Source organism: Epinephelus fuscoguttatus, linkage group LG7, assembly GCF_011397635.1.
Source record: "Epinephelus fuscoguttatus linkage group LG7, E.fuscoguttatus.final_Chr_v1".
Classification (NCBI taxonomy): domain Eukaryota; kingdom Metazoa; phylum Chordata; class Actinopteri; order Perciformes; family Serranidae; genus Epinephelus; species Epinephelus fuscoguttatus.
This window is the reverse complement of record NC_064758.1, coordinates 16,913,560-16,927,770: the sequence shown is the minus strand read 5'-3', so window position 1 is coordinate 16,927,770 and position 14,211 is coordinate 16,913,560. Positions and strand designations below refer to the sequence as shown.

General features: G+C 41.5%; 1 protein-coding gene across 2 annotated transcripts; it reads right to left on the bottom strand.

The window, feature by feature from the left end:
- Positions 1–1,193: 1,193 nt before the first annotated feature.
- On the bottom strand, positions 1,194–13,283 carry ifrd2 (interferon-related developmental regulator 2). Of its 2 annotated transcripts, XM_049580123.1 has the most exons (13): positions 12,765–13,283; positions 11,654–11,710; positions 7,290–7,406; positions 7,006–7,090; positions 6,680–6,804; positions 5,821–5,978; positions 5,110–5,163; positions 4,748–4,926; positions 4,449–4,557; positions 4,150–4,284; positions 3,908–4,036; positions 3,117–3,209; positions 1,194–2,894 (listed from the first exon to the last, which is right to left on the bottom strand). In XM_049580123.1, exons 1-13 carry the CDS (start codon positions 12,805–12,807, stop codon positions 2,814–2,816), a joined length of 1,365 nt encoding a protein of 454 aa, XP_049436080.1. In that variant the 5' UTR covers positions 12,808–13,283; the 3' UTR covers positions 1,194–2,813. The 2 variants fall into 2 exon arrangements, with proteins under 2 accessions (XP_049436080.1, XP_049436083.1); XM_049580126.1 differs by lacking the exon at positions 11,654–11,710.
- Positions 13,284–14,211: the final 928 nt, after the last annotated feature.

Here is a 14,211-nt window from a genome sequence, read left to right as displayed (position 1 = left end):
GACTTGTAAGAGGGTCTTTATTGAGCAGAGGATAACGGTGGTCTGGATAATGCATGTGGTTGATGTCATTAGGGATACGCACACATTTCCCAACTAACACCAAACACCAGAGATAAAATGATCACAACACTAAGATATGGATTTGGATATTTGGAAATCTGGAAAAATGCACCAGAGCAGTAGTGATAACTTGGGTCTGTCAACCTTCTATCAGCAGAGTGATCAGTCAGCAGTTCATTTCATTTCTGCTGGGTGACCACACCTTGCAGGCTCACAAAAAGGAGTGACAGCCAATCACATCCGTTACAAGAATGTGTCATACCTAGAAGTGGGATCACCACACCTCACCACACTCCCTCACCAAGGTTAAAGTTTCTATCCCTTCCTGACCCAGAACATTCCTAAATCACCCCTAAGCTAAAACTCCTTATCAAATGTTTTAGGCTAAGTTTGAAGCTCTTGGAGAGTATTCTCAGAGTGTTTGTGAATACAGAGACAGGTGAATCCTGCACTCCAGTGGCGTTTGAATGATTGGGTCTCATTTTGTGCTTCGCAGACTTTCCTTCTTTCCTTCCTTTGAAAGCTGTTTCCTAATTTGTCTCTGTGCCTCTATGAGCCTTAAATACTTTTTGTTTTTCTATCTCATTGTTGGCAATATGTTTTTCCAGGGCAGCATTTTTCATGGTCAACTCTGAGTTCTTTGTCAGATTCCTTTTGGGCTTCTTTCAGGCCCCAAAGCTGTCCGTGGGGACTGGGAATTTACCCATTTCTCTGGTCCTGCATGTCTTGAGTGGAGTTTTTCTAAATCCTGTCCTGTCCTGGATTAAACTTTGAAATACATAGCATTCATTGTCATTCTTAAATCTTTCAAACGTCAGCTGCTTTTTGTTGCAAAACCTTGATCCAAAATTTAATAGAATTATTTAAAGGAAAAATGGAAGATGGAAGAGTCCGCACACTAAATAATGCTCCAGGAATGTAGATTCAATTACAACCAAGTACTGTATGTTCATGGGAGCATTATTAAGGGAAAAGTGGACAACAAATCCAATTAAGTTCACATTGTGTATTAACATTAATTTCTCCCCCACTGATCTGTTGTTCCCCAAACTCTACTCTTCAGAAACTCTAATCAGAAACAGTTACATCTCCTTCTAGAGCGAAGTGTTTGGAATTACATGAGACACAAAGAATGTGCTTAAATAGTCTTTATTTAATTTGATCCATCTTCTGTCCATGTGCCTTAACACCAGAACTACTGATGAGACCATTAGGTGAAGCTGTAATATGAGAGGCCTGCTGCTGCACTTCATCCAGAGGGTCAAACCCGATTCAAAAGTATGAACTTTGAAAGCAGATGAGATCCCAGGCAGCTTTAAGTGCGCTCTTTAAACTTCATATAATGAAAAACAACTGACTGCCATTACAAATAACACCATCAAACATCTGGTCAGCAGCTCTGGTTCGTGGCACATGGCTCATCCGAGGAAAAATCATTCAAATGCATCTAATGATTCAAGTACACATCTTACCGTAAGTCCCTGTGTACAGTCTATCTGCAATACATGCACATGGATAGATTGTATGACCCACCAACCCGCATTAAAAATATACATCAAAAACAAAACTAGAAATTCTTCATCGTCATCCCATAATTGTATCTGTAAACAGTTCTTAGCATTTTTAATGTTCTTAAAAATCACACAGTACTGTTTCTTTAATAAATTAGAAGGTGAAATACATCATCCACCAAAAATGGTTAAAACGTATTTTTCCTCTCAAAAAAAATATTAATACAAAGATGACAATATTATCTCTTGATTCTTTAATAGGCATCTTCTTGTTTATGTCATTTTATGTTTTATTTTATGATGTTAAATAAAATTCATTTTAAACACACACCCTCACACAAACACCACACAGTTTTCTTTTAGGTTGCATTGTTTGTAGAGTCAGTTTGTGGTTTGGCAGCTGCAGCAGCCACTCCAAGTGTAAAGACAGGACGACTGAGGGAATAACGAGGAATATTTAGCCCAGAGGAGAGGTTCTCCACAAGATTTCCTTTTTTTTTTTTTTTTTTGCTTTAACAGAAGTTGATGCTCGGGTATTAAACTTCAGAGATTTACCAGGACTGGTTATACGTCCAGGAAAAGCAGCTTTATGTGGTAACTGAAGTCAATAATTAGGATTAAAAAGACTTGACTGACCTGTCAAGGCACCAGGCAGCAGTTCAAGCTGAGTATCGGAAACAATACTCATCAGCACCAAAGAGGGTTGCAGTGATTGTAACATGGACGGCTTCCACAGATCTCAAGTGAACCATAAAGCTTTAAAATGAGTCTCACAATGAAACTTAATACTTCACTTTTTCTGTATTTTCATTGGTAAAATTAATAAAAGACATTTTGATATCTTTTCCTCTCCTGTGTAATGAAGCTGTTTTAATCCTGCGTTAAAGCTTTAGCATTGCTTTGCAGTTGATATCCACTTTGAAACATCAGAACTTTTGGGAAATACTATGAGCAACTTATGTTCACTCCATTTTGTGTCACAAATAATCAAATAGCAAATGCTCTCAAGGAGGAACAGTAAAAATGCCTTTGCCTGTGGGAGCCAAGAATACATGTCGGCCATCTTGAATCTGGACTATTAGTTTGCAGGTGAAGAGCACATGTGAAAAGCCCTGTAATAGGTTTGCTGTGTCTTTGTGTGTCTGACAGCTGAAGTGTTGAAGGCATCATTTTGTATCCGTCTGAATACGGCCCAAGGAGTTCCTCGGGTGCTCATCCATTCAGTCCGTTCTTGTCCTCCTCTCACATGACGTCAGCCCTTTTGTCCCTGACTTTGCTCCTCTGTTTAGTCCTGGCCTTAAAAGCTGCTGAATTGAAAAGATGCTGTTGAAGAAAAAGTTACAAAGATGAGTGCAAAAATATTTTTCTTCTAAAGCTGTAATGACACTGGATGTCTTTTTTCATTTTGAAGCACTTGCAGCTGAACAAGGACACAGCATAAATGCAAGACGAGGAGGAAAATACTGAAATAAACATTCACACAGTCCAAGGTCAGATCCTTTATGTGTGCAGATTGAGATTTAAGGACAGAAGAGGTGCCGTTACCTTCTCAAATCGAGAGATCTTGTTGACTTTAACAGCGGCGTCCAGGATGAGGGGAGGGCCGAGGCCAAAGATGTCTCTCAGTAGTGGGTTGAACTGCATCAAAACAAAACACACACTAAAATTAACAACATGGGTTGTGGACATAAATGTCCAACTGTGAATCTACTCCATTTTCTGTTTTCATGTTTATCTTACAACGAGACCTTCAAGAGTCAAACTAAATTGTGAATAAGGATGTGGATGGATGTGAAATATGTGCTTATGACAGCTTTGAAAAGCCACTATTCATCTTTAAAATCTGGCAAAATATAGTGAGTTTAATTTATTTAACTGAAGTGTAAACTCATCTTGCCTACCAAGGACCTTAAAGATCAACTTTTCAAGCATTCCTTTTGCTGAAATGTCTCATTTAGAGTTTATTGCTTATTATACAAATCTAACAGCAAGGCGGTGGGATTCACCCACATGTATGTGGTCCATGTGTTGGTGTGTTCATTGTGTTTGTGTGTTGAGCGGCATTTTATGACACACAAAAGTACATTTTCCATGCTCATATCCTGCTGCGGAAATTAGCTCTGCAGGCAAATAGCAGTGTTCTTACTCATTTTTAGGTGTTGGTGTAATAGCATCCATGTCAGATGTTAGTGCAGTCACAACTTTAAATAGCACCTAACGCAGCTTTAACGCAGCACTACTGGGGCACAAACATTTCATTATTCCTATGAGAACAAACTACTACTTCTGAACTACTTCTTTTGGGGTACACTACTGGCTTCACTGTGTTTCCTGACCTGCAGATGGTGGCTGACTCCAGACTCCAGGATCTCTTTGAAGGCATCATAGATTCTTCTCCTCATCCAGCTGTCGATGTAAACGCTCTCCACTCCAAACCTGATCCTCTCCTCTGTGAAGTCTTCATTCTGCAGGAGAAGGAATGGGACATCACAACGTCAAAAAGGGCAATAGTTGAAGGACCAATTTACTCCTGTGAAAAAAACTATTTACAACAAATGGTTGCAGCTATGAAACATACCTCTATGTAATGCAGCACCTCTCTGAAGATGTGGCGCTGTTTCCGCCTGTCGTTCTTGGCTCGGTGCTTGTTGCCGTCTGTGGCTAAACTCTTCAGACTTTCACACAGACTTTCACTGTCCTCCACCTCATATTCCTACACACACATGTGACATAATTATAGCATGCAAATATGACATAAAAAACAGAAAAATCCTTAGACAGTATATACAGAAATAATAGTCAAAGAAGTTACACAGTAGTTTAAGCAATGTGTGTGCGTACTCCAAACGCTACACAGTTGTTCGTGTGTGCATTTACCTCGTCTATATCTCGTCCCAGCTCCACCAGCATGGCAATGGTCTCTCCTACTGCTATCCTGTAGTTGACGTCACTGCTCTCCAGACACGCCTGCAGCTTAGGGAGGTGACTACAGGGAGGTAACAGAGGGAGAGAATCACTGAGGGATACACTATTAGTCACCGCTGATGACGTTTTACTTTGGCTACATGAGTTATCAAAATGTTATGCCTGTGAGGCTCAACAGAGCTGAAGGATTGCCATAAAGAATATTCCAATGCATCCATTTTCATGTTAAACACTGAGTTTGTTTCACTCACAGGTCAAGCAGCGTAGTCAGTCTAGATGCTGGGCAGAGGGTGACCAGCAGCGACCAGGCCTGCAGGGCGGCACTGTGAAGGCCTGGACTGCCAGGTTTGGGTGTAGGCAGCGTTCCCTCTCTGTTGGGGTAGGAAGACTTGAACACATTCTCCAGAAGGGCCAATGACTTGACTAAATCCTGGAGGTTCCAGTGGTGGTGATGATCAGGAGAAAAGAGAGAAAATGTGATGAGAGGTGAGAAAGACATTCTGCTGATGTGTAACAATGGGTAAACTGAAACCTCAATATTTCCCTGTACCCCCCAGTAAGAATTGAGTGTCATGATGGATGGTTTAAGCCTTCGAGGGCAAGTTGTTCTCACCTCTCCTTCTTCTGCAGTAGAGACATAACAGCACATCCCCAAAGCTCTGGCACACTGATGGAGACAGGTTTAACACAAGTCAAATACTCTGAAATTTAATTAGTGAAGCTGCAGTTCCCCTGGTGTAAACTTGAATTTTGCTAACATCTGAGTCCTAAGAGAGAGTCCGAAATGGCTGTTGTTAATGTCACACTGTGGGAGTGGTCCTCAAGAGTCCCCTAAACACTGTGGAGTGCTGTGTTTTATGCATTATGTTTGTTTCCAAAATTGACACAGTGGGCAGAAAATAACACTTGATGAGGGCAGTATGACGCTTAGAGCATCAAAGCTACAACCTTGACAGGCTGGGAGTTTCTCCTTTAGTGGGCAGTCTGCCTCAAAACTGAATTTCTAAGCTTTGACTCATAAGACAACAGTGGAGACCAGAGTAACATCAGCTGAGTGAAACAAATGCATTTCAAAAGTTGCACTCACTGAACTCTTGGCTGAACCAGACCTTTTATTGTCACATTGCTGACTCAGTTCTCAGCTGCAGTCTGCATGACTCATTTATGACACCAGTATTTACACATGCACATGTCTAAGCTGAAATGCCCAATGTTTAATTCTCTGCTCTTCTTGTCTCTTATTTTTAGGAGTCACTGTAAAAGAAAGACAACTCCATATCCAACATTTTGCACAATTTTAGAAAAGGTTTATGTGGTGACTTACACTCTGGCGAGCTGTTATACTGGCACTGTTATCAATCAGAATTGCTGTGAGGATGGGGCGAAGCATCTTGAAGCCCTCCTCTGCCTCGTCTCCACCTCCAAGCTGGATGCAGAGCAGGGTGAAGACCGTGGCCGCCGCTGCCTGCTCCTCTGCACTGCCTGTGGGGAAAAGATAGTTTTTATTTGTTTAACTGCAGCTGTTGTTGACTGCGATTCTGTTCCACCTTGGCCCCTTTTACACTGCCTGTTCAAGGGGGGAATGTCGCACTGCTATTCCAGCTTGCTGTTCTGCATAAAAGGTGCAAACATAGAATGAAGGGACAGAGTTGTTTCGCCTTTAAGCTGGCTGTGGACTTAGCAACAGCGCTAAATCAACGTCTGGAAAGGACGGGTGTGATGTTTTGATGACGTGTTATGTGTTTTGCCCATTGCCAGGAGATTTCAGAAGCAGCTGATAGTAGTTAGCAGCTAACTCGAAGAAGAGCAGCAACTAAAACTGTCCACAAATTGTGGAGACAATGAGGTCAGGGGGCTCCTTACCCTCCAAGCAGAGGAATAAATCAACCACCATATAACAGAGATGGTAAATGGTTGTTATTGCCATGTTATGCCATTGTTATTGTTTAGACTGTGCTGCCCATTGTGTATGTTATATGTCACACTAGAGACTGACGCTGTTGTTTTACATGTCACACCCATCACGCCTTTTTTGCCTCCGTAACACCAGCATGCTATTGATAATTACACATTGGGGTGGCATCATGCTCAAGTTGTTTTGTTCTGTATCAAAAAGCAAATCTGACATAATAAGGGTCTCATTTTGGTCGGGCTCTTGAGAAACAGAAAATTAAATGATTTACCCTTTTTAAGACACCTTTCCAGGCAGTCACTGATGGTGAGGCGTCTCTCTGTCAGGAAATCGTACAGCACTCTGGAGGAGAAGGCCTGTCGCAATGACTCCAGACCTGCTAGACGCGTCTTAGCGCTGAGAGGCGGATTCAAACAGAGATGAGGAAAGTGAGAGAAAACAAAGGTAGGTATTTATGGAAATATTTTTTAAGTAACATCTCTCCCTGCAATATCTAATATGGTCTGGTGTTGACACCACCTGACATTTCCATTTCTTAATATTCATAATGACAAAATGAAAGCTAAGAAATAAAATGAATAATAAATAAATAAGCACCTCTTATCCATCAGCTTGTCTATACACTGCTTGAGTTTGTCTTCTGTTTCCTCCTGGGCAGTCTGCTCATCCACCTGCTCCCCTCCTGTGTTTGGCCAGTCAACACACAGAATTTTGTTAACTGTATGCAATGTTAATGCTTCAGAGGTGCTCAGAGAAATCAAAATGCATATAAAATGTTGGCTGCATTAATTTTCCTTGGTGTATGTAAGTAGTATCTTGACTATCATCCAAAATAAACACGATTCTAAAAAACAAAAAAAAAATCTGTATTTTGGACAAACCTGTGCTCTCTTCCAGCACAGAGGTGCTTTCGCTGGCACTGCTGCAGTGGCTGAGAATATCAGACATCAGCTCATCGTCACTGGCACCCGACTCTCCCTTCACCCCATTTCTCATACCTAGAGGAAACATAAAGGCAGATTAGGAAACAGTTGAGACGAGGGAATAATGAAGGAGAGAGGAGGGGTATGAAGACAGAGGTGGTTGTGTTATATTTACATGATGAAGGATACAAAAAATATCAACTAATCAACTAATTAAAACTCACAGTTGGAGTCTGTTCACACATAATCTCCAATTTTTGGTTCTGCCAGGGGAGCAAATGTGGATGAATCACCACTGAATCCTGATATGTGCTAACACACGCAAGTCTGCGTGCTGAATGTTTTCAGATTGGGTGAATAGTGATTTAGAATCAGCTGATCTGGAGAATGCAGAGCATCTCTATCATGACAGGCATGAAGAGAGAGAAGTTGTTGTGGCAGAAACAGAGTACGAAAAAAGATTTTAGAGACAGGAAATAATGAGCAACACTAGGTTGAATATGTATGTAAACATTTCCAAAATAGAAGCCACAAAGTTGTTGGACAACAACAGGCATTTCTTCCCTTTATTGTACAAACTGCTGCCTAGTTCTGTATTGTCTTTTCCTCAGGCTGTAATACAAGGGAGTGGAGAAAATATCTAAACTTTTAATAAATAACACCTCTGAAGAAATTATAATGATCAGTTTTTTGGTGATAAGAGACATTACTTCAATTCTATGGTAATTTGGGGTGATGTTTTATTGCATGCACTCAGTAATCAGATGCGCCAAATTGTTTTGTTACACTGGAAACTGTTTGGAAAAGGGCTGGTACTAAAAAAAAGCTTGGCAGGTGATTGGATGACCCATCAATCTATTACAGGCTACCTTCAACCAATCAGATCAACTGAATCCAGTTAGAAGAAGAGCAAAAACATATTTTCCATCGAGAAAAGCCTTCAGTTGCTGTTCATTACTCTGCTTTCAAGGAAGAAAAACGCTCAACTACTGATGTAATTGATGCTATTGCAGCATCTAGTATGATAGATAACCTCTTTAGGAGCCAGCAATTGCTTCTCTGTGTGTCTCATCCAATCCATCCGAGCACTGTTGTTATAAGACATTGAGTGCTGGTGTCCCTTTTACTGCGCCTGGCGCTCTGCTGCTTCGTCTATGCCCAGAGTATGCTCTGCACTCCAGGAGTGAGGTGCTCTGAATAATCGGTATATGCTAACAGTGTTCCAAATTAACAGTCCAACTCAAAAAAATAGAAAATCAATATGTGGAGGCAAATGCTCATTTCATGGCCGGCCTCCACAATAAAATGAATGTGTGGGAAACCCTGTACCTAGTGCAATGTCTGGACAGAAAACTCTTCTTAACAGATGATCTCTATAGTGTGGTAAAGAGCCTAAAATGACAGCTGGTTAACTGTGAAATATTAATAACAGGACGCATTCCAGAATTAGCCAGAATTTGGCTGGAGGCCATGTTCCAACAGTGACTAATAGCAGGTTTAGGGAAGTTGACTGTAGGCTTACTCTGCTCAGCTGACTGTCTTTGTCAGTAACTGTACACCAGTTGAGTTCTTCTTATACACAAATACACTCAGACCCACACACAGGAATGAATAGCAAACACAAAATTGTCATCCACAAACCTCAACTTACAGTCATCCCCTATAAGGCAACAAACCACCTCCTGTCATTTTCATATCTGCTCTCCAATGCTGTCATGTTTTATTATCAGCCTCACCCACACAAGAGCTGATGTGCGCTACATCAATAATCAGGACACAATGACAGGAAATAGCAGATAACGGAGGGTTGTTCCATTTGGCAACTCTTCTGTCCTCTTTTATTTTTTTATTGGTACCAGGCAGTAATTTGTGTTTTATTGTTTGAACACAGCTCTGCCCTGTGTGTGTGAGATGGATGGAGTGTGTCAGTCAGAGCACAACAGGGGAGAAGAGCCATGCAAGCTAAGCTAAGCTAACCCTCAGGTTCCTGCTGGCTCAGGACTTTCTACTGTTGCTGGGATTACTGGAGACCAGAGCGGCCATTCATTTATTCAGTCATTCAGTGTGTACGATCCAGAATGGTCAGACTGTGTGTGTGTGTGTGTGTGTGTATATATGTTGCTGGGTCTGTGTGTTCATGTTCAGGTCAGCCAGGACGTCGAGGTTACCCAGGGGTCACTTTAAGTGTTGCAGCAACGCAACATGGAAGTTGCAGTTATGAGTTACATTATAGTTAACAACATTATTAATAACTGTTAACTACCTGCAAAGGTATCAAGTTCTGTCATGTCACTCTGCTTTAGGTACAAGCGCCTACCACAAATAAAGTAAATATGATAGCTAGCGACGCATTTCTGACATCATTAAGCTGTTTCCATGTGTGCTCAGGTTGTGAGAAAATTCCAGAGAAGAATTCAAATACAGCTGAATGAGTAACTGGATCCAGGACTATATCTGTAAACTGAGTAAACTGGAGTACAGCTCAGCCATTTGACCTAAATTTAAAGTGTCGCCTGTCTTTTCATTCTACTGCAAAAGTGAAACAGTCAGGGTGGAAGTTATCTTCAGCCACAAGCTGCCAAATTTTTGCTGTGGCCAACTTATACTTCCCACTATTTACCAGACTATCATTTAAAGGCTCTTTTGCATTCTTCTGAAATTGCTATTGACTGGCAAATAGTGATAGTAGCAGTAAAATTAGTGACACCTGTTTGGGCACTGTAGCTTTAACCTGACACATCTTACTGCTGGCTGCCACTTGTGTAATGTGTTACAGTTGAGCGGACACGATAATAGCTGGATATCTGCTCAATGCCAAACCCAAACTGTAATGTAATGACACAATAGTTGCACAGTGTGTTCCTATTAACAGCTACCTTCTCACCCACGTCAATATATTACACAGTTAGTTGTAAAACTGGGTGTGTAGGAGCCTATAGTGCTGAACTGGCTACACAAACTAAAGCCTCTGGTCTGACTTGGAAATCATAAATGATGGTATTTTTGATAACCTTATGAAAAGAAATCCAGGTTTTCATTGTTACAAGAAAAACCTGACTACAGCCCTCGAGCCTTGACAACCCTGCGTTCCTTATGTAATATTCAGATTTCTTTAGTAAAATAGCCGCAGCCTCTCTGGTTCACAAAGCTACCATTCACCGCTGAGATAACACCCCTTCTAGCCTGTATCAGTCAATCATTTTTCCAGTCATCATCCTTGAACCCCCAGCCATTGAACTTGTTACTCCCTCAAAGCCACACACACAAACATTAACACACACACGCACACACACACACACACACACACACACAGGGACAGCTACGCTACTTCCCACGCAGGCCTGCCCACACACAGCTCAGCTATGGTAAGTGTGAGCTCCCTGCTATAACTCACGTGTCGTCTCCAGTTGGGTACTTTATGCTTACATAGCAATCACTCAAACAGCTCCAGTAGTCAGTCAGTCCCTGAGGAAGAGGATCTGATAACGGACAAATCAGAAGTCCGAGCCAAAGAGGTGGGAGCTCATTTGAGTCCCCTGGGCATGGCCTTGTAGTACAAGCTTTAAAATGAAAGACTAAATTAACCTGTGCTCTCTCTACACGATGTTGCTTCACTACAGCTTCACAAATCTAACATCAGATTCAGTCACATTTGCAGTATTATATGTGGATATTTGGCAAACATTGCAGATTTTAACTCTTAAGCAAGAGTACTGATGACGCCATTATGAATGAAACCAGTCCTCAGTCTATCGTGCAGTGTGGTGGTGATCTGAAAACAATGTCAAGAAGAGAGACTCCAGGGAGCAATGACTGCCTGAACCCACATTTTTCTGGGGTCAGCACAGGTAAGAAAAAGAGACTGGATGGTTGGAGAGATTTCAACCAAATAAATGTCCCACTGTGAGCACACTCAGACATAGGCAAAGTAGATGGTAATAAAGCAAGACTAGATGTTAGCAGCCAGCTGTAAGTGAACAGGTTGGGTGGATGAGAAGGTCAGATGTGGATAAACTTCCGTTACAGTCCTTGGCTGTTAGCCTTCAAATTCAGCCAGACAGTGGGGCATTAACTCATGGTGTGACATGCAGATGCTGTGGTTAAGTCAACCAGCAGTCAGTCAGTACAGTAAGCAGACTGGGCAGGTAATATATGAGAAAGTTAAATCTTTTCAGTGCTGCTGGAAAAACAACGCGGTGAGTTTAGCACGAGAGAGACTGGCGGGTTTACTGCATGCACTGCAGCAAGTTTCGAGAGCTTCTGGACAAGCCTCGAGTCGGACACAAAGCTTAGGTCAGGGAGTCGAGGGTCAGAGGAGTTACCTTTCAGTGAGGCTTTAGCCGACAGCTGCAGCTGAAGAACCTCCTGACGAAGAGAGCCTGGAGATGATGTATGGATGGAGGGATGAACGGATGGATGAAAAAAGGGTGTATAGATTGGAGGGACCAACGATGGGTAGATATATGAATGAATGAAAAAATGCAGGAATGACCATGATGGAGAAGAAAACATCAGAAGTGAGCTCCATTTTTTCCATTCATGAAACGTTGCACTGCAAAATGCTGAAGCACAATTGACAACTGCACAAGTCAGAAGCCTTGAATTATAGTTAGCGTATTTTTAATCTTAAGTAGAAATCCACCTCCTGCAAAAATGTGTATATGTGTTAGAGTGTGTGCATTTAGGCGCTGGCACGTGTGTACTTCCCGGGCGACGTCACTCCATAAAACGTGAGGGGCTGTAACGCCCTTAAGGCACATGCATGGTCCGCACCACTACTGTAGTATGATAAAAACGTGTAGCGATGACTCCCAGGCAGCAACTTAACAGCACGCAAATCATATTGTAAAAGCACTGAGAGACACTGCTGCACTTGTTGCACGGGCTGTTCCTCTTAAACACAGTTTTTACCTACCTGTTTAATTTAGCATTGCGCTGCTGCTAAAAATAGCACGTGGTTAACCTTAACCCTACATGTGTAGCTTTTAGCAAATCCGGGTCCTGAGCGTTAGATGATATCATCAGTTAAACATAGGATGAATCACACTTGGTGGACAGCCCGTCAGTGAGTCTACACGTGTGTATAAACTCATTAAGTGAGTGGCTTCAACATAAATGTCTCAAATTAAGCTGCAGCTCTAATTATAAGCCACATGGCTGAACATGGCAGACAGTAAAACCATATACAAGTAGCTGAAGTTGGAGGAGCAACAAGCTGCCTCACTGTTTTTACCATACACGCCATATGGCAATGACACCCAATCTACTAACGCTTCATTACTCTGTCTTAATGCGAAAGGTGTGGTGATCGCGCTTTACAACGTCTATCACTTCCATCCTAACTGCTATATTCAGTCATTACACTACCGCTGGTTGCCTGCCAGAAGCTGAATGGTGAGTTAGCATGGCCGCTGCTGCTGCTGCTATACTTACCCGGCTTGCCGGAGCCACGTTTCCCCTTTTTACTCCGTGGCATTTCGACTAACGCTTTGATCCACACTTCACAACAAAGCTAGCTGGTGTTAGCTAGCTCACGTTAGCTTGCTCTCAGTCAAACTGTCAACTCGGCTCCTCGCAGGTTTGACAGTTGATGTGAAGGTGTCAGCAGTGGAGGGCTGGATAGTCTCCGCGGTGTGTCCTCACAGCTGGATGAAAAGCTCCCAAAATTACACCTCCTCGCGCACTTTTGTTGACACTTTGGCTAACGCTGGCTAGCGCCGTTCACGAGCAGCAACCGCCAGCACGCTCAGCAACTCCCCGCTTTCTTCACTTGTGGAATAAAGAGTTGTCAGGCGGCGGAAAAGTCACTTTCTTCAACTGTTTTCTCGGTGTATTATCTATGATTGTCCCCCGGTAATCTGTATCTAATACCAGGTTGAGATAGTAAATATTTTCCAAAGTGTTTGGGACGGAGTTTTGAGCACGCTGCTGTCGCCAAGTCCACCATCTTCCTCTCAGTAACTGTACTGAAAAAACCGGCAGCCGGGGTTGCCAGGTTAGTTCGGTTAGCATCCTCCGTTTCCGGCTTCCAAAGTCAACCACAGACATTCTGGATGAATCCCATTAATGCGAGGTCTTTCTATGGGATGGTCAAACTTTAGCACAGTCAGAATTTTGGGTAAAAAGTTAATATATTGAAAATACAGTCAGTGTTGAAATTCTTAAAAGAATAGTGAATTATCCAAAATATTAAAAACCTCGAGGTTAAATCACAATACTGACAATAGAGGCATCATTTTTGAGCGTTTCTTAAAAATAAATAAATGAATAAATAAAATTGAAAATAATAAAGATGTATGTGCTGATCTTTACCCATTTTTTTTATTTTGTTTGCCAGGCAGATGGCTCACAGTAATGTAAAGTGGGATGTCTTGTATAAAAAAAAACATTTGTGCAACATTATTTTAATATCAGTGTCCATTACAGTAGAAAAAATGACAGTGGGAAACTGGAAATTGAAATAGTCTTTAATAAAGAGAAAATATTTTCTACGTGTTATTCAAAATGTTAACATGAAAATTCAGTTAAATATTAAAATCCACAGTGACGCAAAAAGTGCATCTTCAAGACAGAAAACCTGACAATCTATAAATCAGTAGTATTTCTATATTAAGTATGTTGTTATTTCTAACAAAATAATACATTCAGCGTTCTATAGAAAGTCCAAAGACAATAAAATTACTTTTCATTAGTTGCTAGACAGAAAATACATGATGACAATTAACATATTCAAGTTAGGTTTTCATTGTACCACATGTAATGTCAATTTCTCTTTTAGGTTCATCATATGATCATATTATAAACAGTAGTTGGTGTAGAGATCAGGGTTTTCACCATACCAACAGAGCAAACTAGAACCCCTCTTAAAATCTTTCCAAAA